Source organism: Anomalospiza imberbis, chromosome 2 (genome assembly GCF_031753505.1).
Source record: "Anomalospiza imberbis isolate Cuckoo-Finch-1a 21T00152 chromosome 2, ASM3175350v1, whole genome shotgun sequence".
Lineage (NCBI taxonomy): Eukaryota > Metazoa > Chordata > Aves > Passeriformes > Viduidae > Anomalospiza > Anomalospiza imberbis.
In genome coordinates, this window is record NC_089682.1 from 60,706,039 (window position 1) to 60,730,029 (window position 23,991).

Below are 23,991 nucleotides of genomic sequence, written 5' to 3' on the forward strand. Positions count from 1 at the left end.
TCTGGCTGACACAATGTTCAGTTGTGGAGAACCTTCTGTGTCAGTAGGATATCAGTGAACCTTTTACTGCAGCCCAACCTGCCTCAGGGGTTAACACAGGGGACCAAGGCTCAGCTGTCTGAACAGAGATGTCTAACACTGGTTAGACACTCCAGTGACACTTTCTCCAGCTGAATGCCACTCCTGAATGGCAGTGGGGGCTCTAGCCATGACTGTCAGGCCTGGGTGTATGTTTCTGGTGCCACCAAGCACCTACAACATCCACATCTGGTGGGATGCCTGGACATGAAAACTAGAAAAAAAATTGTAAAATATCTGTCTTAAAAGTGGGAATGTGCTTAACTAAAAACCAACTCCCCAAATCAGCATCTTCCTCTTCCCAAACAAAAATTAGTACACCATTTATCTCATGCTGTGTTTTCCTTTGTGCAATGATGCACAATCAAGGACCACTTAAATACACAGGCCAAGGTTTTCCAGAAAGGGAAGCTGAAATGCATCACCTCCATGGCCTGAGAATCCCAAGGGTCAAGTTTTCAGAGGAATCTAACTGACCAAAACAAGATCAATTGATTTCAATCTGCAAATGAAAACAACATTATCAAAATACTTTAATTCCTTTGCCCATAAACTTCTGAAAGTTGGTGTCTAAAACTAATAATAAAGCAAGTAAAGTAATCAAAGAATTTTACATCAGTGTTATCTTCATGTTGCACTCTCTGTAAGCAAAGCAAACTTCTTTTCTGCCAATAAGTTTTCAGCATAAAGTTGTATATATATTTGAAACATTCTTTTCACAGTCAGCAAAGAAAGTCTGAAGGCACCCAGGACACCCAGTGAAAACTACCAAGGTCCACAATAGCTCTAGGGGGGTTATCTAATTTGCTGTTCAGCTCTATTTTAAGTTTATATACACAGAAAAATCAGTCTCATCTATAAGAGCATTCTCACAAAAAACCTTGATGTTTAAGGCTTACACTGTGGGCATCTTTCCTCTTCTGAATAAAGGTTAACTCAACACCAAGAAAGGTAGAATAACAAAACAAGACCAGACTTGAAGTATCCTATAGGAAGCTAAACAGCAATTCTTCAAGTCATAGCTTGCAAAAGCCTCCTTTCTGCTATTCAGTTGAAAGAGGATGTTTTCTTTGTTTTTAAAACTTTAGCCAATTCACATTATTTAGACCATATTGTAGCTTTAAATTTGATATACACAAGATGCATTTGATGACTCATTTACAGTTTAATGCACAAATGACAAGCAGTGTCACATGAAAGTTTAAGGAAAGCTTTCCAAATGTTACCAAAAGGCAGAAAAAATGACTGTTGGGTTTTTCTGAATCTACAGTTTGCTAAAACAGCTTGTCTGTAACAGGAGTAGTCACCAGACGATTGGCATACATGTGGGCTCTGGCTTGCCAGAGTAAGTTGTTCTGACCCAAGCCTTTTTCTGTGCGGCTCTAAAGAAATTCATGAATCCATCAGTTCATTAGATGCAACCAGTTCCACAAATATGAATATCCAGTCACATAACGAGACATAGCCTTCCTCCTAAGTGTCAGACAAAGTTGTTCTCCCAATGACAAAAACATCAGGTTATGTTAACATGTCTAATGGAAAAATAATCCTTTCTGATTCCCCCTGCTCTCTGAATTAGGAAGGTGAATCAACTCATCTTGCAGCCACCCAGTCACTAGATGGGATGCAGATAGGAAAGCATCCCTGGCAGTGGGATAGAGGTAAGCCTAAAAGTAAATCACTCTGTGTCACTCACTGGATGTTTTGTGAAACTATGTCCTTAATTAGTCATGGAATGGAGACATAGGATAGCACACTGTTTGATCCTTCCAGAAGAGGACAGCCATCTCATCCTACTTGAATTATTGGACATCAGTCACCTGAACCTTCTCCATAAAACTTTCCTTCCCCGTCAAATAAATCCTTTAAATGAAAATTAGTAGCTCTTATCTAGAATAATTCTAATAGAAAATGTTATCATCAGGTATGTGCATTACAGCAACATGGGAGTAAGAATACAGATCGCAGTTTAACCATTCCTGGGATAACACGTGAGAAAGCTTCCAAGAACACCTCTCAAAAGACTATCTACAGTCTTGCATAGGGCACAGGCCCATTTCCCTTTAGCAATTCCAGTGTGAACTTGGCCACAACTTGGAAGAGCAAAGAGGAAAGACAAAACTGTGACAATTTATAGCTACGCATAACACAACCCTGGACAATTACATACAGAAATCTGAAGATTGAACTGCAAGGGGACTCCTAGTCTCCAACAGTCCAAGAGACTCCAAGTCTCTCCTGCATGTAAAAGCTGAAATCTTTCCAGTATTTGAAGTGCTTAATTACTAGTACCTATTTTCTCTAAGGGGAAAGGACAGATCTTGTGGGCAAACAACTGGTTGCACAACTGGTGTCAGCAGCTGAGACTCATCTTTTATGTACATGGGACTGGCTTTCCTAATCAAGGACTGATTTCTAGAAAAAAGTGGGATGGACTAGACCAACCAGCCAGTTGGCAAAGATGCTTTTGTTCTGACCAACACAGCCAGGCATCAGTAATCCATGAAGTTTCTGGAGTGCTTTTGCAGTAACTTCTTAACATGTGTGACTGAGCACCTAACAAGTGCACCAGCTGGGCCTCAGAAACAAGGGAGAAGGAGACAGATGGGAAGGTCAGGGGCAGCCTTTGCTGCAGTGACCATGAGAGGCAGATCCTCTGAAGAAAGAGCAAGGCAAAATCAGAATTATGAGATCAGAATTCTGGAGAGCAGATTTTGGCCTACTGAGGAGAATCCCATGCAGAGAAGAGTGCACAGGAGAGACGGTGGAATTTTCAAGGATCACCCATGCCAAGCTCAAGATTGGCCCACAGTAACATGCAGGAAGTTGGGCAAAAGTAACAGGACAAGACTTTCCCTCAGATGACTTTTGGGAACACTGAAATGGGATATTGCCAGGCTGCTGGGCTCTGATGGTGTTAAGGGAGCTGGCTAATGACATTTTATGGCCTCTCTTGGCAATTTTTGAAAGGTTGTGGTAATTGGGGATATTCCTAATGTCTAGAAAAGGGCAAATATCCCTTCCATTTTAAAGGGGGGAAAGAAGGGTAATTTAGGGACCTATAAAGCTGGTCAGCCTCACCCTGATCCCTGCAAAGGTGATGGAGCAAATCATCCTGTAAACCATTTCTGTATGTAGACTGGATGAAGATGACTGGGAACAGTCAGCATGGATTTATGAAGAAGAAATATGCTTGAGCAGCCTTACAGCCTTTTATGGTGAGATGACTTGTTCAGTGGATGAGGAGAGCAGTGGACACACTGTTTATTGTGGCTTTAACAAAGCTTCTGACAGCTTTGTTCTTGTAATAGCCTTCTCTTATAACAGCCTCACTGACAAACTAGGGAAGTAGGGGGAAGGTTAGAGCAGAGATGGACTGAAATCTGACTGAACTGCTGCACTCAAAGGTGATTAGTGGCATAAAGTCCAGTTGAAGGTCAATCAGTATCTGTGTACTCCAGGGGCTGACACCAGGAGTTTAACATCTTCATAATGACCTAGATAATGGAACAGAGTCCACGGTCAGCAAGTTTGCAGAGGATGCTGAGCTGGGACGAGAACACCAGATGGGTGCACTCTCATTCAGAGGGACCCTGGTCAGGGTAGAGCAACAGGCCAACATGCACCTCAGCAAATCCAACAGAGGGAAATGCCAATCCTCCTGCTACATAGGTCTAACACTGATCATCACTACAGGCTGGGAGCTGATCACCTGGAAAGCAACTCTGAAGTGAAAGACATTGGGGTTCTGGTGAACACCAAGCTGATCACGAGGCACCAATGTGCATTTGCAGCACAGAAGACCAACAGCCTCCTGGGCTGCATTAGGAAAAGCACTGGCAGTAGGCGGAAGGAGGGGATCCTTCTCTACTCATGCATATGGAGTGCTGGGCTCAGTTCTGGGCTCCCCTATATAAGACAGACAAAGACAACACTGGAGAAAGGCCAGTGAAGCACAACAAAATTAATCAAGGGACTGGAGCACCTCTCACACAAGGATGAGGCGCTGGGAGATCTAGGACTGTGTAGCCTAGAGAGAAGAAGGCTTGGGAAGATCTTATCCATGTGTCTGATTACCAGATGGGAAAAAATAAAGGGAACAGAAACTGATTTCTCATTGGTGTCCAGTGACAGAACAAGAGGCAATGGGCACAAAACAGAATATAAGAAATGTTGCTTTAACATAAAATAAGGAAAACTTTCTTACAATAAGGGTACCCGAACACTGGCCCAGAGAATACACTGAGTCTCCATCTCCTCAGACACATTTAAAATCCAACTAGACATGGCCTTGAAATGACACAGCTCTGTGTATGGATCTCCAAAGGCCCCTTCCAAATGGAATGATTCTGTGATTACATTTGGTAGAAAACAAGTAAAGACCTGTTAACTTGATTCTTGGATACAGAACAACCATTTTGTGAACTGATTTAATCTATTTATTAAGGTCCTGCAGCATGTATCACATACATTCATAGTTGGTTCATTTGATGCAGGTGGTCAAGAAAGTAAATTTAACATAGGAAGGCAGATCCTAAATATTTATACTAATAGCTGAATAAACATTAAGGGAAAAATTACAGACCTGGAGCTAATTCTGGAATGTGTTCAGTACAGTTTGTAGGAGAAGTTAAGCCTAAGTCTACCCACCAAGTCTGAGCCATGCTAACTAGCTAACACAAAACCGTTTTGGATTTATGTGATGTACAATAAAAACCCATTTTAGAAGTCACTGGGTAACTTCTTGGTTGAGTGCCACAATCGTGTTTGTTCAACTGGACGTGCCTCCTCTACATCTCAAGTGGAACCAAAAGATAAGGAATGACACATCCAGCAGAAAAAACTCGCAGGAATATACCATATTAAAAAAAGTAATATACTTGCCTTATGTGTTAACCCCTCTACTTAAAAAAACAAAACCCATCACACTGGCATAAATAAGTGGTATATTTAAATTTCATTTTAAAAAGCTTCATTTAAAGGGAATTGACTTGATTAGAAGCTAAAAAAAAAGTCCCATGGAAATGCCAGGGTTTTTTTTTTAGCCCAGGAAAGTCTTGCATTAACTTTTATTCCTAAGGTAATGAAAACCCTATCAAATCATCAGAAAACTAAAACTGACCTCCTAAACCTTGCTGTTAGTAATCAGATAATCCTTATGACTTACTGAAACAGTTACCAATCAATTTATCATTTAATCATTTATATTGCCATAAAAACCTAATCTCTCAGCACGTCTCTGTGCCATTTCCTTCTCTCTTTAATAACCGATGAAGCATGAACCTCTCGCCTAGGCAAGTTTCTCGTTATGCACCCAGATGACTGGGTCAGGATCAGTGAACACTGCAGGTAAATGTGCTATCCGTGGGCATATAAGTGAAAGTCGTCTTTCACACACTAATCTCAAAAATTAATGGCAATAAAACGTAACTCCAAGACTGATAACCAAGACCAATGTTATGGGCAGATCAGTTTCTCACAGATTAGTCAACTAAGAAGTATCCCTTAAGCTGCTTAATTCTACATCACTATTTTATAATCCTATGGAATCTTACATTTGCTGTAACTTTCTGTACATAACTCCATCCAGCAATTGCCTGTAGCAATGGTGACTACCAAAAATTAAGGACTAGAGTGGTAGTGAGGAGATATTTGCTATCTGCCTACAAAGGGACAATGGCACTAACCTCTGGTTGTTCTAACAGTGAGTAGTACACCACTGAAGTCCTATAGACCTGTAGCCTGATTACAATATCAGCACACTGTATTTCCATTTAAACAGAAAAGCAAAACCTTCATAGTCACATACCTCATTGCAACATTGCTGCCATCAATAACTATTGGCCTCAGGTTGTCTCCATCCTCTGTCACATCCTCCTGCAGTGGAGACTCTGACCTCTGAGACTCTATGGAAGACGCTTCACGCATTACACTAGTGTTAGCATTAGTTACAGTCTGATCAGTCTCAGTTTTATTCCCAAGTTTGACAAGTTCTCCCAAAATATCATTTATTAAAGCATCAGTACCAAGTTTATTTAGTACAAGCTGAACCTGCTCTTCAGAGTAACCCAACTTAAGTGCAAACTCCAGTTTGGTTTGATATTCTTTCACCACATCAGGAGGCTTTTTGACTTCCTTAGGTACTATCTGAGCCTCTTCTATCCTAAAGTCTTGCAAGATTTCATTTCTTTTTAGTATATGAGGCTCTAAGCAAGGAGATCGGCACAGCTGTCGATGAGTCTTAGGCAATAAATGTGACTCCAATGCAGAATTATTCAGTCTCTCTGAATCATTATCAGAATTTGTGCTTTCTTCGGAGTCACAGCTGGAGCTTCCAGAAGTCTCTTCAGATGTCTCCTTTTCTCTGTCTTCTTTCCTAGAATTAACCTTATCCATCGTTGGCTTCTCCGCCATCGACCAAGGTACAATTGCATTTATCTCTGTGCCAGTGCTCCCCACATAAAGGTGGCCTAAGTCATGCCCCAGATGATCCTTCAAGCCCATGAAGCTGCTGCATGCACTTGACTCCACTTTGCTGTTTTTCTTGTATTCCTGAATATAAAGTGTTCCGTATTCCTAAAGAGAAAACAAAAATGTTGCAACTGGTTACATGCATTACTTGTTTTCTATTTTCTTGCTGCTTCCTCAGAACTGCATTTGTTCTCTTGCAGCTGAGAAATAGAACTTCTTTCTTTTTTTTAAACATGGAAGGCTTTTAGTGGAAAAAACTCCTCCTGAGGAATATCTATAGCTAACTAACCACCTGTCTTCTGAATGTATCAAATATTTTTACTTATACATTTCTAGAAATGGATTTATGACAGAATACAATACCAAAGACTCCAAGTTTACTTACTGTAATGTAGAGACAGGAGTAAAGTAATTATTTAAAAACAATGAGATATTTCTTCTAGCATAAGACTGTGTTGTAGCAATAAAAAAAAAGTGACTATAAAATACACTAGAAAAGGTTTTCAAATGAAATGCCTTACAGTATGTTGAACAGAAAGAAATAAGCATAGTGCTAGATTCTCTGGCTTATTAGTAACAGAAAACATGATTAAATAAAAATTTATTGGTTCTGAAAGACACTATCAGATCAACTGAATACACTGAAACTATTTCTGAATTCCCTTATAACGTGATAATTAAGTCAAGAAAGACTAATTACTCTCAACAGAGTGTTGTATTACTAACACATACCGCATTTAGGGATGTGGATTGATCTAATGGCCAATAAAGCCAATGGAAGTCTTTGCACTAATTCCAACAGACCATTCATCAAGCCAACAAGGCAACAAAATTAAAAGCTGCTTTCAGCTCCTGCACTAGATTTGTGCAAGCCTTTTGATAAATCAAAGCTATACATGTATAGATATGAGCCATTTAGGAAGAATGGAAGAAAAAAGTTGCCATTTTCAGGACTTCATATACTTGCCATATCAGATTTTCTTGGGGAATTTTGCATAGCAGTAGTTAGTTACAGAAGTTAGTTATATACAGAAGTTAGTTATCCATTTAATCAGAAACATTACTTCAACAACCTACATTTAAAGGGAGATTGCTACCTCTTTCCCTTACTTTGTTCTTTGAAACAGCAATCTTTGCTAAATGCTTCAATAAAGAAAATAAAACATAAATTATTTCTCATAAATAAAAATGGACCATATGGACCAATTGTACTGCAAGGTTACCATGAAAAAGAAGAATTTAAATTAACGAAAGACTATGAAACAAAGAGTTCTTTCACACTTCCATCTTGTAAGGCAGAATATAAAGCAAGATATAGAAACAAAGGACTTCACTTGAACTTAAAATTTCTGACAGCAAATACATTAACTCTTCCATCACCTTACAGGTGAGCATTTAAGACTGATGCAGTATTTTTAAAATAGAGTGTACTTTCCCTCTTCTTGCAATAAAGATCTGAGAGAGTGCACCAGAGAAATTAATCCAGGTTTAAGATTAGAGAGAATCAAACAAACAACCCAATCCATGGCTCAGTAAAAGTAGATTCTACAGGCAGGGAATGCTAAGACATCACCTTTGTGGTAGAGTGTTCTGGTTATGGGGCACAAAAATCTTACTTTACCCAAGCAGTTCTAGTTAACATAAATAAATTTTGTCTATCATTAGTGCTTTCATCTCCAACACCTTAATCCCAGCGAGACAGATATGGAAGAAAACAATGTTTTATTTAGATCTTATCTTGTTACAAGGCAGTAGGGCTGTAATTCTCATGCATTAATGAATTAATGAATATTGCCTTCTCTGAACATAAAGCTTTAGGATTTCAAGCAACCCAGAGATTAAACACAACAAGAATTTAGGAAATGGACCTTTTCACATGGTGATTTATTAACTAAGATAATACACTTGATAGCACAGAGGTAGTAACAAATCACAATTTTCCAATAAAAAGATACAGTTAAAAAACCAACACTGTGGCCTTCACAGAACTGACACACACACACATACAAAAATTAAAACAAATCGCAAACAAGCAGCCCCTATTGGAAGCCAGGCTGCCTAGCAACCAGCCTCTAGTTGCTAGGATGCGCTCCTTTAACATACCATCATGAATACTAGCACAGCCAAAGAATAATTTGGTATGAACAAAAGCCCATGCAAGAGAGCGGGACTTAAGTGCGTCTGGTTTCCCCTCGGAGAACAATGCAGCTGCCAAACCAATCTGGAAGCCCCGACATCATTGTTCCACCAACCCCACAATCTGCTCTGACTCGAGGAAGTCTAGTTAATGGGCAATACTTTTAAGCTGGACTGAAAAGTTGAGCTGGCTCATGTACTGCTGCTGCAGAATACAGGGAGATAATGGGTCACTGCCTAAATCCGTGTACTGTGAAATGTCATTTCAGTATTGAACTAAAAGTGAAGGGAGGTTTTTTTTTGGAAGGGGGGGAAGAAGAGTTTGCATATTAACAGCATCAAATATCAAAAGCCTGAAGTGCATAGATTAGAAAGAGGATTTTTTTTTTTTTTAGTGTTAGTTAAAATAATACTTAAGTCATTCTTCAATCGCTTTTTTCTTGAAGTTTAAGTGCTTTACAGCAAATACAATCATAACACCCTCCAGTGCAATTCAAAGAAGTCACTAGCATATGAATGTGTCTGAAGATCAGGCATTATATGAAACATACTTTAGATGATTTGCACATCAACTGCATATGAAAAATGACCGTAGCCTGAGCTTGGTCCATTGTTAGAAATATATACATAACCAGCCTCACATCTATCTGCTTTAATTTTCCCGTCAATCTCCATCATGCTTCAATATATAATTGCTTGTTTTGCAAAGAACTCCACTGTTTTTCAGAAACTATTTAAATAACAGAATAATAAAAGCAGCAGCTTTAACATATCCTACAGATAATATATAGTCATTATATTATTGTTTTAAAAGGGTAGTTAAAATTGTATTTTTGTACTGTAAGTCCAAAGCTAAATATTTCTGAAATAGTTTTACATAAGCAGTACACTATTTCTGGCATTTGGCCTAAACCCTGCATGTAAAATGCATTTATTTTCAGACAAATTTTTATAATGCCTGGAAACTTTGCATATCATATTTGTAGTCAGTAGCATGTCTTAGAAACATTACACTCTGGAGCTCCAATCATGATGTCCTCTATGAGATTCACTGACTAGAACCATGAAAATCAGATGTCACTGTTGAATGCTGCTGATTATTTTGTCTGGGTTTGTTTAGTGAAGAGCAACATGCCAGGCAGTCAATTTGAATTCCAAATAATTTGTATTCCAAATAAACGCTAGTGTACCTACATACAGGACAACGAAGCTCATGAAAACCAGAAAAGGTCACACTTATCTAAGGAGCAACAGCAGTTAAGAATTCCTTTATTCACAAGGAGCTTTTATTACACACATATGTTTTTAAAGTATGCTGACTGATACAATTCAATATAGCTAAGAAAAGCATCTACTATGAATTCTGACTCAAATGAAAGATAAACAAACAAAAATCATCCAAAAAATTCCAGTCATGAAAGTCTTCACCTTTTGGTTATGCTCACCACAGCTCAGTAAAAGATTGGTATTTATGAAAAGGTTAATAAAATGGGTAACTCCCAATTTAGACATACCTATGATAACAAAGGTTTTAAACTGTAGTCTGTTTGAAACTACAGTACCTCACACTGTGTTCACTTTTAAAGGCTTAAAGTGCTGTACATACATTTATCAGGTATAAGTATAATAATCCAGATGAGCACTTCATTGCAGAAGTATAATCTTTTACCATTTCTTAGAAGTTGCCACTATTTTCGACTAACCATTAACAACAATCAGCCCATCAATTCACCTCCACACAAAACAGAAATATTTCTCAAAGGGATGTGGGCTAGTAGATCACTTTATCTTTTACTGTGTATTCAGAATATTTTCCACTTACAGTTGAGCATAAAATAAATAATTTAACGCAAATTTAGTTCACAGAGGGAAAATAAGAGACTAAAGTAGTGTCATGTGGCACAGTATAACAGAAAACATGTATTCTCAAAAGACCATCAACAAGTTCCTGAAGATACAGTCTACAAGGAAAGAGTTCAACATGTTTTCACAGAGGTAGACTTTTTCTAAGTCTCCTGAACACAAAATGCAAAATACTGAAATAATTTTGTTGAAACACTCACTGCTTGTCACAAACAGAAGTGCAGAGTTGATCAGAAAAGAAAAAAGAACGTATCTGTTATCCAAATGATAAAGATACTGCAACAATGCAAATAAAATAATGAATATGTAATAAATACCTACTGCTGTAGTTTCTATGTATTTAATTACCATTGTATTTGAGCGAGTGCTGTTGTCTGCATCATTCTATCCAACAAAGGAGGGATGTCCCATTGAACAGATTGGTTAATGCTCTGGGGCAACAGATGTCTACTGGAACTGCAGGAGACCAGCAACTGGTGGCCTGCCCATCTTCTGAAAACTTTCAATAGACTCATGCATATGTTCACACAATAGGGCATGTGGTAGAAATGCAAACCTCTTTTTAACCCTTTTATATGCTCTCTTTCCCTCTCAACTGATATATGAAGGTCTTTGTTTTGGACTTTTTTTTTTTTTACAGGATCCTTGAAACATAGGCTCATGGAGTACACAGTGTTTGTTCTTCAGCCTAACATCTGAACTCAAAATATAAAACAAAATAGATAAGAAACTTTAGAAAAACAGCCGGACTACATCTGACACAGTGATAACTGGTTTTAAAAACTCAAAACCTTTGACTGTAACACATTCCTATCTGAGACCACCCTAATGCTCAATCTTACACATCAGTATCTTCAGATAGCCTATAATGGAGCTCTTCCTACTTCCACAAACATGGTAAATTTCACCCAAGGTGTAGTATAATGGAAAAGGTATATAATTCTGTTTTTCTTTAAGAGCTTTTTCTACTAGCCACAATTTAAATAACAGCTTATTTGCAAAAAAGGGTAAATACCTGTAACTTAGAAGTTGAAACCTCTCCTTCTCTCCATTGGGCTAGAGAATTTGTTTTGTTGATGGCTACTCCTACCATTTTCAAATTCTGGGAAATGCACCATTACTGATGCTTTCAAAAGTTCCTTAATAGAATGCAGGTGAGTCAATGCTCTTTAATATACTTAATCTTAGCACATAACTGTTTTTCTATCCCTCTTTTTCCAAGAGACACCCAAAGTGTGCAAATCTCAGCCGACACACAGGCTAGCTCGTTGTCCAAACGCAAACTGATAATGCTTCAACACCAGAAAGGTGAATCATCCCGTTTGTGCAGAGAGAAGCCCCTATACTTACGTTGGCTGGAAAACACACAGACATTGGTTTCTCTTAGCTGTTCCAGAAGCAACTCCTTAACACGATTTCAGCTGCAGACTTCAGGCAAGCAAGCAGAACAATGAATGGACGAACAGATGGACCCGCGATGTCTTTGCTTAACCTACTACTGAGCGGCTGTGGAGCCAATCACGGCCGGCAGAGCTCACAATTAGTTGGCCGGGCAGATGCAAGGCAACCTCCCCATCCAGCATCAGGTTCGGAGGTTTCTAAGATAAGCAAGTTGATGTCATTCTCAGGGTCTGCCCCGGGCAGCATGTGTATTAACGAGGGGTGTGCAGCAACAATAGGCCATACAAAAGAGACTAGCAGGCAGCTGCTGTATGAGAGCCAGAGTCATTAGGGAGCAGGCTGCCAACAAGAAACACCTGGCTTGGGCAGACTTCAGCTTCTCCTCATTGTTTCTAATTCATGAAACAAAGAAAAGAATTATTTTTTAAGTAGTAAAAATTGTGAGTTTCTATTAAAATGTATCAGTCTGAAGGAATATAACCCCTTCTATTATGGAAACAAAATGTTCATTGTCAAGAAAAATATTAAAGAAAAACAGATCTATCAGGAGCTATTGTAGTCCCCTTTTCTTGTTAGCAAAATTAATCATAGTGATATAAAGCACAAGGAGGTATGAAAGGAGCCCACACTAAACACTGAAATGCATTCAGAAACTGCTTTCTGGATTTTCTGACACTTTTCTACATTAGTCAATAATTGCAACAAGCTTGCATTTACACATAACTCTTAAGAGTACTTGTGAGTAATTTCAATGGAGGGGGTGAAAGCGTTTAAAACCACATAATATTAATATATGGAATAATGGATATTTTTAAGCAGTTGAAACATCAGAGCACTTGATAGGAAGGAACTACAAACCACTCTTTTGTTCTGGAGTCCCTCGTATTTGTTTGCAACACAACTGCTTTCCTCTTTTACTTTTTCACAGATCTGTTCTAGATGCCAAGATCTTTCCATCTTTTCTCGATGACAGAATATTTGAACAGAAGTCTGGAGCTAGGCTATAGCCAGGTCTTTATTGTTTTTATTTTCAATCGAAGTAATCCACACAGAAACACAAACTCCAGTCCACATCTCCCCTCACTGCCCAACATTTCCATTGCCCAACACAGACATTTAGCAACATAATTGTAGCAAGGTTTGATCCTTGATAAAAAAAGGTGGTGCAATGTGGACTTTCAAATAACAATTTGCCACTGCTGGTAACTTCAACTGAAGACAAATCAAAATAGAGAAGGAAGAGATTGTGCATTTCCAAATGTTCATCTGAATGACTACTAGAAAAGCATATTTACTGAACTTCAGCATCATTACATGACTAAAAGCAATAATGAGAAACACAGAGGCAGCTGTCCTCCTCTGCTTGTGAGGACAGGCAAACTGCTGGGAAGTATCTACTGTGATTTAACAGAAGAGAAGAATGAGAATAGGTTTGTTAGAACTGTTTCAAGTAACTTTCCAAGCTTTATGCGGATATTAAAGCAATTCAACACAGTAAATGAACTTACATACTGTCATGCTATTACACTGATGCACTTATCAGGTGCCCAGATAATAAACTTCAAAGAAGAAACTCCAACCATAGTTTCTCCACACTGTCCATTAGACACCCCTAAAAACAGCTACTAACACCACAGTTTTGGAGCCTTTAAGTCAGAGACAGGATGAGACTCCATACTAATTTCTGCCACTGTGAACACAAAGACTGAGAGAAAGCTACCTACGAGCACAGTGGGATGCCTGATCCACAGCACTGGATTAAGCCTCTTTGCAAACAGCAAATAAAAGCAGTGATCTGAAAAAGCTAATCAGTCCCTGCTGTGGTATTTAGACTACCTCAGTTGCCAGTATTGGATAACGTTAAGCATATTAAAACTTCTGTAGGCAAAACTGGAAGCCAGTCCAGTTTACCTGTGTCCAAGAACTGCACTTAAATGCAAGCAGGATCACTTGGCTAGTCACTTGTTATCTCCCTGATTAGAGCCAGGCATTTCTTTTGCAATACAGAGATACATATATACACATATATACCCTTTATATACATCTATAAAAGAGAACTCCGTGGCAAAGAAGTGCTGTACTTATGGTTCTACAACTACAGCTAGTGCAAGTGCATTACCCAGCTTAGAAAACTGCCTTAAAAATAATGCCGCAAGAAGTTCACTTGCAAAGACCTGCCTCCTCTACATCTTCTACGGTAACAATATCACCCTACTTCATGTACCCCCAAACTCTCCACATACCAAGTGCATGTCTTCAGGGAACCAGGGAACTTTAGTTGCAGATTAAAGTTCATGCAAACACCATGCTGCAGCACTATGACCAAAATGAGAATGGATACAATCTGAAGACTTACATTATATTGTTAAATTTACAGAAAATATTCTAGTAAGCTATAGTTGGCTGAATTAAGAAGACATTTTCTAATTCTATCTTGTGCACAACATCAGTTACTTAAACCAGCTTCCTCTTCTGGAAGCATCTTCTCAGCTCTTCCCTAAAAGAAGCTGGGTTGTTGAAGGTTTACAAGGTGCCAGATCATCCTATTAAATCATGCTTATGATGACAGAAAAGCATTCATATTAAGGCTTATCAAGTACATCAGGCTTCTTTGTGGGAATGATGAGCTCACCAAAGACACCTTAGTAGGAAATAGTGGGGCTCTGCCATCACATCTGTGAAAGGCTGTAAGAGCATCACCAGAATGTACAAAGCAAGCACAAGGCACACAGCACAAAAAGACAAAGCAAGTTCTACTTCTTGTGCTAAAACCTCCAAATCCAATACCGAGTTCAACAGCTTCCTATTGCAACACTCAAAATACAAAGAGGTAGTAAATTAAATCCAGACATAGCAAATGCAACAGCTCCTTCAAATTTCTGGTCTTGCAAGATGAGTAAGCTATAAAACCCTGTATTTGTGGCTGCTAGGTATGGGACATTTTGTACAGTGCTTATCAGGTCCTTAGTGCCACTTGATTAAACAGCAGGCCAGCATAAAATCCTGAATTGCCTGGAGGTGATGGGATGCTGCAGAGAGACACAGACCAAGGTGTCTCTTGGTTTGGGCGAGGGGTGGGAAAGAGAGCATCCCCTTTATTCTCCCCCCCCACCACTGCCCAGTGTGGTGTGAAAAGCACGCATGGAAGGACCAGAGAGACCAAAGGGAGGAGAGATGGAGCAGCTGGGAAATTCAGACAGCACAGGCTGAAGATATTAGGGAACCACTACTATAAGGCAGAAAAAAGACCTTAAAAAAGCCCCAAAAAATCTGCTAGTTCCAGACAAATCTTGTTGTTTCAAACATGTTGAAAACAAAGCCTTATTGAAAAAGGAATTATTTTATGCAAGCATACATAAAATATATAAGCATACGTAAAATTGGCTGTCACTCCAGTGGTATTATTGCAGCAATTAGAAAGACAATTTGTCCCATTAATGTGTTTAATTATCTTTTATTTTACAACTTTGTGCTAAGTCTCCTGTATTAAATGATGCCTTTGCAAGAACACACTGCACAAGTAAAATCAATCATGTACCACTGCATTTATGAAACAGAAATTACGGTTATAGGCTACAGACAAAACTCAGCCCAAAAAAAAGTGAAAAACTTATGTTTACTGTTGGACTTGGGAGCTGCAAGGGAGATGCTTATCTTTAAAATTACAAGGTGGCAATACAAAAAAAAAATATTATTTTCAAATTATACAAAGAGATAGACTATCTTAAGTAGAACATTTGAAAGAAGTTCACCTGGTTTTGAGGAGTTGTAAGTGGTGCTCTAGACTGGATTTACTCACAGTCAAAACCAGACAAAAAACCAGCAGTCTACAGCCATACAAAGGAATTAAATGATCCGTAAGGAGTGCCTAGAATTCAGAAAAAGAACTGATATTATGATAAAGATGAGTAATGTTTTGCCTGGAGAATAACTAACCTTTCAAAACCACCATATTTTAAAATAAGGTTCAACTGTATTTTCAAATGCAGTGCAATTGCTTTATAGAAAAATAAGCACTTTCAAATGCATTAAAACAAAGTGGCGAAGAGTTCTTTCACTCTTTGAAAAAAGACACATCAATCTCTAGGTATACTTAAAATTAAAAAAGCAGAGATGCATTTTCCAGCAGGGCATCATCTGAAAAGAAGGTCAAAATGTCTAAGTTTCTGGTATAATCCCATTAGATCATCAGTATATTGGCTGCATGCAAGACCTGAGCAAACCATTGCAACATTTATCAGGATGTCCTCTGAGGTTTTGAAGAGAAGCGGAAAACCCCAAGTGTTATCATAAGTAGTGATTACTTTTTTGCTAATCACGGGTAAAACAGATCCAGTCTTCACTTTTCTGCTGGTAGACAAAGCCAGTGACCATGAGCTGCTCATCACAACGTGACAAGGCACCCACCTGCAGCTGCACAGTTTGCCTACATGACAAGCCCAAGAGGCTTGAGCCACACCAGCCAACTACACAGAAAGCATAAAGCAGCATTCTGTAACACTAAAAAACACTGGCATCACCCCTCACTACCACACTGAGATGTAGCACCTGAAATGAAATACATTTTCTGAGGCAGATTTTAATCTTAAAATGAAATAGTTTTGATTATGTGACAAAAAACCCTCCACTGTTTACCTAAGATGATGATGATTTCCTCGGTACTGTAACTTACAGACAGTCACTGTAGGCATGGATTCCTGATCTGTGCTTCTTCCACAACATCACAGAATCGCTGAAGTTGGAAGAGATCTCTGTAGGACATCAGGTCCAATTCCCCTGCTCCAACAGGGCTACCAAGAGCCAGATGCTGGACCCTGTCTGGATAGCATCTGAACACCTCCAAGAATGGAGACTCCACAACCTCCCTGGGCAGCTGTCAGTTCTTGGTCATCTTCACAGAAAAAGTGCATTTCCTAATGTTCAGAAAGAATAGTCTGAGCCCACTGCTTCTGGTCCTGTCCATGGGCACCTCTGAAAAGAGGCTGGCTCTGTCTGCTTTGCACACACCATTCAGAGTGTGTATGGACTGATTTTTATCAGTGTATGAACTGATAAAAACCCTACAAGTCTCTTCTCCAGGCAGAACAGCCCCAGCTCTCTCAGCCTTCCCTCCTAGAGGAAATGCTCCAGTCCCTTCTTCATCTTTCTGGCCCTTTATTAGACTCACTCCAGTAACTCCACGTCTCTCTTCTACTGGAAGGCTACTGCTGACTGCCTCCAGCACAATGACATACAGCAGGCTCAAGTATTTCCCATCTTTAAGCGGACACTCCAACTCAAATGTGGTTAAATCCCAGCACAAACACACAAGGCACTGTAATCACACCTGCACAAGCACACCAGGGCAACTTCAAGTGTGAAACACACTGTCCATTTCTGCAACAAATGGGGGAACAGTGCTCACTTTAAGATTGTAACTGTTTAATTTATTTTTTAGTTTTATTATTTATGAATTGAAGGAGACACTGAGCTACAAAGCATTCAAGGGAAAAAAAAAGTTTCCACCAATACATACATGTTAGATTTGATCTCCTCCCACTTCCAGAAAGAGTCATGTTGTCTGGATGCTTTTTGAGCATGAAAATTTGAACTGCCTAATTAACTTTCCCTGTGACAATATGGGGTGGCCAGACAATGCCTACAACTGTACAAAGTGCACACCATCATGCTTAGCAAAGTACTTTTATTCAAATTTGTTCTGTCAAAAGAAAATCCTCTTACAAAACTAACACGGTTATGTGAAAAAAAAAAGTATTCTCTTCACTTAAATACACTTAGCTAGTCAACTTAATATCTTTTATCTGTGCCACAGACTATTGTTAAGAGTTTGAAAGGTTTGCCAGAGGAAAATAGGCCTCTCAAACTGTCTAGAGACATGGCCAGGCTGTGTTTCAGGCCATGTTGCTGGCAATAGAGCCCCATAATCTCCAGGGTTCCTGGACACAGTTCAAGGTGTTGGTTGGACTCTGTGTCGCCCTAAATGGCATCACAGTGTTATGCTTATTTGAGACACAATTCCTATGCCTGTACCACACGGCTGCAGTTGTCTTTTTGGCCTGGAGCCTTCTGCAAGAGAGCTGCCAGCAGCAGATTTTCTGCACAACTTTCAGCCTTGCCATTTACACTTTACTGGGATGAAAGAGCCAGAGAACATGTTAAGGTTCGGTTTTTTACCTGGATTTAGTAAGCTAAGAATCAGAGAAGACAGAGATGATCATGTGGTTTGTCGAGACACACTTAGCACATAACTATTTCTTACTTTCTGAGGAAGCTTTTAATAGATCTGACAAGTGGCAACAATAGCCAGATCTTACTTGAAGTGGGTTACTATAGCTGCAAATCAAAGTTCCAAATGAACTTGGATTCTTGGAATGGAAAAAAATAGCCGCACAGAAGTCTATCTTACTAACTGTCTTTTAAGTATAGCTTTTCTTCAGTTTTACTGTATTCCTGAACTCAGGAAAGACCACAAGAAAGTCTCCACACTGAGCTACATACAGGCTTTGAAATCCTAGTATTTTACACATTAATTAAACAGCTTGCTAATGTTTAATAACCTAATACATCAGAAAGAGACAAACTGTGTTAGTGATTTACCATAATTTTTCCAGCTATTCGCAGCCTCAGAGTCATTCTGGGCTCAGAAGTCTGCAGCTTTTAAAGTAGTAATTAATACTGCTGACCAAATTTTCTTGTATTTAGTTAAAAAGCTAGATAGATTTTAGACCTGTGAATTCATGCACACATTTATTTAATTAGGGTAACATTTTGAGCCTTTCTGAGCCCTCAGTGCTCACACTTTGCCCTTCAGAGTCCTTGTCATGAAGTTAGATCTGATAAAGACATTCAAATGGGAATCCTTCATTCAGAACTGGTGATGCTATTAACATTTAGTACTAAATAACTTAGTTTGGAAGGAATCTCTGGAGGCCAACTAGTCCAACAAACCCTCACTTAATATAGGTTCAGCTACACTAGGTTGCTCTGTGTCTTTTCCTTTTGAGCATTGCCAAGGCTGGAGACTCCACAAATTCCCCAAACACCTGCCCCAATGTGTAAGTATTCTCATGGTGACATTTTTCTTCATCTTCAGCCAGAATTTATCACTATACCTTGTCAACTGCTGCCTCTTGTCCTTCTGTTACATGCCTCCAAATAGAGTACTTTGTCTTCTCCAAACAAGTTACAGAGCTGAAGACAGCAATAAGATCCCCCTTTGCCTTTTCTTAAATAAGGCTGAACAAACTCAGTTCTCCAGGTGTCTCTCCTTGTTAACACAATGTACTCCAGCCCCCTAATCAACCTGGTAGCCATCCACTAGACTGGCCTCTGTAAGGCAGTGTCTTCTCCTGTCCTTTAGAAACCAAAACTGGACTCGGTGCTCCAAATACAATCTCACCACTGCCAAAAAGAGGCAAATGATCACTTCACTTAGCCCAATGGTGAACCTCTTGCTAATATGCCCTCTTTAGCCTTATTATCTATTTCTGCAACATCATCTTACACTCATCAAGGGATGAGGCTTTACAGTCCACAAAAGGATCCCATGTCAGCAGATGAACTAAACCCTATTTACAATTCCCACTGGAGGCATCTGTTTTCAGTCTGCCCACTACAAACATTTTCTCATCAGAGATCTCGCAGGCATAATGATGAGCACATTCAAGCTGTAGATGAACAATTCAAACTGCTCACAGGAGTAGCAACAAAGATCAACTTTAAGATGATGATGCTTATTTCATACTAATGAGTTTGCTTATCCGAGGTCTCTCTTGCAACATACGTATATATCAAAAGCAAACTGATTTGTAACATACCAATGTCCAAAATTTATCAAGGCATTACATGTGAATTATAGAGTCCTACCACAGCCTTATAAAACTTTGGAGCAGACAGTTTTATGAACAAATCAGATGGCAGACTAACACCAAATACTGAACAAAACCTCAGGGAGAGACCATGCACTCCACCAATACCATTAAAACTTATCGAAGAACAATTATTCTCACTCCTGGGGAAAAAAAAAAAAGGCTGGAAAATTTCACAATGCAAACACACCCTAATTCTCTGTGAGATCTGTATTTTAGCTTCTCCAAAATGATCAGGCAAGGGTGGCTTACCAAGTTTCATTTTTAAGCAATGCTCAATTCAGAGAAGAGGGCAAAAAGCTCAGACAAAAATCGTGACTTTGAATGAGTCCTGGCAGTAAGGTCAAGCTCCAAGAAGTGAGAACTACCTAAACACATTTAGCCACACAGTCTTTTCCTGGAACCAGATGACAGTCCCATCAATGTATGCATGGTACCAGATGTTATTTTCTTCCACAGGACAGCTACAGTAAAAAACTATGAAAAGAGAAGTGAAGAAGTGTCTGGGAAACAGCAGCTGAATCAGAAAACTCTGATTTTAATCTTTCACCAGAAAGCATGGGCTGTAGCTCAAGAACTTCAAGAAACCCAGACTGTAATCCCAACAGTGACAGTTTCAGCACTAATGAGTCCAACTCACAGCTCGGCAAGAATGGCAAAAGCCTAGTTGGCAACCCAGCAAGAATGGCAGGTACAAACCCCAGAAACAGCTGCTACAGAGACTTGTGAACCCAGATGCACAACCCTGGGCACTTGCACATCACAGTCCTTCCCTAGCCAGAACAAACCATTTCCAGAGGTGTATGTGGCATTACAAATAGCATGTATTGGAGTTTCTGCTGAAGGAAAAATCATCTGAGATTTCCAAATTAGTTGAATATTTTAAGGTGGAAAAGCCTTAGGGGATGTTCTGCAAGCTATGAGGCTCTAAGGCTCTCCGCTACGATAAAGTTGAGATCTCCATGTAAGTGTTTATGGCATGTCTTGTAAGAGAACTGTCTCTCATCAATAATGAAGCCATGTATGGAATCTGGAAAGACAGATAACTCAGCAATTCCAATATTAGCTTTACAGATGACAAAGGATTGAAGAGACCTGTTGAGAATCAAGGCGCTAACTTTAATGGCAACTATGAGAGCAGAGAGATGAAGAATTAGATACCAGCTACTTGTGTTAGCAGTTTAAAGAACAAAAGTAAACTAGGAAAGTAGCTTCTGCTAAAGGAAATGCAATCTGCCCCTTTTCCAGACAACCTCTGCCAAACCACCAAATTTCATTAATCCTAAGATAAAAGGTCTACGTCATAGCAACACTGAAATTTTCAGTACATCACAAAACTTCAAAGCTTCATGGGACTGCTTCATTGATTTCACAACTTAACACATTACTTTTTACAGTTCATAGGGGAGCATGGCTCATACAAATGGTCATTTAGGAATTATCACCTGAGTTTCTGTCAAGCAGTAAAGGGCTTAAGGATTTTACTCTTTAAGATGCTCCCCAGACTCTGAGCTTTACCTACTCACAGCAAGCAAAATGCTTTTCAGGTATTTGCAATAACCTGTGTCCCATTTACTGAACACCTCCAGCTTCACTGATTCTCCATTCTCTGGCACACTTCTGCAACTTTCAACCACCTCCCAAGACATTCCTTTCATACCAAAAGAAGTGACTCTATTTCTTCCACTGGGAGGATTAATAACATCCATTAAACTTTTCTGCACTCCCATCCACTGAATGTCTTGCCCCTCCCTCCTCTCTACCCACTCTTTTCTCAAAATACCAACTTCTCATAAAGTAAAATCCCTCCTTCTGAATAAAGCTTTAGTTTCCTCATTATCCACTCTAAAGAAGACTGTAATTTTAAGCAAGAATACATTTTAAATACTTTGTATAATACTGCAGAAATTTTATGCAAAGAACATCTTTATCCTGAAAGAATTTAGAACCAAATCACTTTGGTCTAAAACAGAGGTATTGGGAGCTACATTTATGAGCACATAGAAGGTTTCTACATTTAAAGGACAGCAGAACCTGTGATGGTCTAGCATTCTGTTCTGTATCCATCTACCTGTACACATACACATGTACATATAAATATATAAATAGACACCCACTCTCCCAGGGAGGAAGGATGACGTATGTCAAATTTTAAAGTGTTACACTGGTATCATACATCAAGCAAATATTACCTTAAAATGGTCAAGCCATCAGGAGAGGTAGTCTGGTGCTTGCTGTGACATAAGCCAGGAAGAATGATGGACCTCACAGTTGCAGATGGTGAGCTATGTTACTTCCCAGGGAAAAGTTTGAAAACATCTTGTCTGCACCTTTTGAGTCAGGGAGCAGAGGTGCAAGTCTTAAAATTGAGGTATGCTCTCAAAGCATTCTCATTCTGCAGCTATAACTCAAGAATGAATTGAGCTTGAGTTTACCAAAGCCCTAAAATAATTCTTTAATGGGCAGTACAACACCCTAGCAGAATGTGAAAAGTCAGTGTCAAATGTCAAGCCCAGCACTTCATGCTAAGGAAAAAGCAATTTGGATTTTTGGCAGTGCAAGCTACGCTTTTTACATAAGACATGTGATCTAACCTGAAGTAATCAATCCTGAGAGGTAAAAGAGAAATGCCTGGTTCATCTAAGCAGAAAGCCCCAAGGTTACGAAAACCTCTGTCAATTTCTACTCATCACTAAACAACTTGGAAAGGAACATGCTTTTTGACAGAGCCTCAAGCTGTTACACAAAAACATTTAAAGATTAAGAGCTTTTCAATGAAAAATCTCCTCTAACTCTGGAGATCTGCCTACTCCACAAGACATACAGAAGAAAAAAATACAGACAGTGAGGAAAAAAAAAAGATGAAGAAAAAGGTGTGGGGGAGAGGGGAAGGAAGAGGGAGTGAAATGCCTCGTAACTACCAGGAAGGCAATTATGAGCAGATTACAATTGATTTTCTATCTATTTTCTAACTGAAAATAACTACAGTTTGAGGCCAGGAAGTAAGAAAAATTACTCTGATTCTTATTACACCATCTCACCTTTGCTTTTTTTATAGTCAACTTTTAACGTATAATTTAGCAATTAAAACAAAGCGCCAATTCTTTCAAGCATAAAAATATGGGCTTGCTCAATTAATGGGTTTCTTGATTCAAACATATGGTAGAAGTAGTACATTTATTGTAAATATTTAGCAAGCTTGGAGACATGAGGCATTTTACACATAACTATGCATGATAAGAGATATAAAGCATCATTCTACAACTTCAGTTCTAGGACAGAAACGGTTCCATCTCTTCACAGAAACAACTCACTGCAGTCTTTGTACAACATCCATTTCTTACGGTAGCTCAGACACAGTTTTCAGTACCCCAAGTCAAAAAACAAGGTGTAATCACCTTGATCATTAATAAGGCCGCTGGCTAGCTCCCATGGTGACAAATACTATGGAAATGACTGAATTATGAAATATCTCTTGCATAACATAGAAAAACTCTTATCTATGACTACCTAGCTACGTGTGAGACATTGCTTCAGAGAACAGCAAAAGCAGCAGAATATGTACAGAAGAGGAAAAGCAGTTTTACATCACACATTTTCTACCCTTCCTCCCAGTAACTATAAACCTTTCTCCTCCTTTTTTACTACTCACAATCATTTCAGTTTTTAAGAATTATTTGAAATCCAGATTATGAAGAGATTGATCATTGGAACAAAATCCAGATTATGATCTGTTTTAATTTAAAAATAAAGGACAATTAGGAAAAAGAAAAAGAAACAGACTCTTTAGTTCTCAAGGGCAGAATTTTTTAAATAACTGGTTCAAGACAGAAGTTAGGGAGATGATACAGAAAATACTAAACAAGATTTTATGACTCCTGTAATGAAAGAAGTCTAACTAAATCACACATCTCTTTTTTTCACCAAATGGAGTTGTTTAGCTGCAGCCATTTCCGAGTACAACAAAAACTGACCCGAGCCAAACAAGTTCCTCATTTTATTTCACACCGACTTTGAACTGCTTTTTCTCCAGCTTGCTTGGTTAAAGACTACTTTCAACTGTATGTAGCATGTATAAGATCTCACAAAATAAAATTCCATAAGGTTTTTGACTTACCCATGTAAAAATGAACAGTAAATATATAGTCAATAGGTTTCATCAAATATCTAACAG

General features: G+C 38.9%; 1 protein-coding gene across 1 annotated transcript in view; it reads right to left on the reverse strand.

Annotated features, from left to right (window-relative positions):
* The window catches only part of ZC3H12C (zinc finger CCCH-type containing 12C), a 42,618-nt gene that overhangs the window by 15,984 nt on the left and 2,643 nt on the right, over positions 1-23,991 (reverse strand). The window contains exon 2 of the mRNA XM_068181358.1: positions 5,888-6,654. Coding sequence (XP_068037459.1) covers positions 5,888-6,582 — 695 coding nt within the window. The 5' untranslated portion in view covers positions 6,583-6,654. The remainder of the gene's footprint in view (positions 1-5,887; positions 6,655-23,991) is intronic.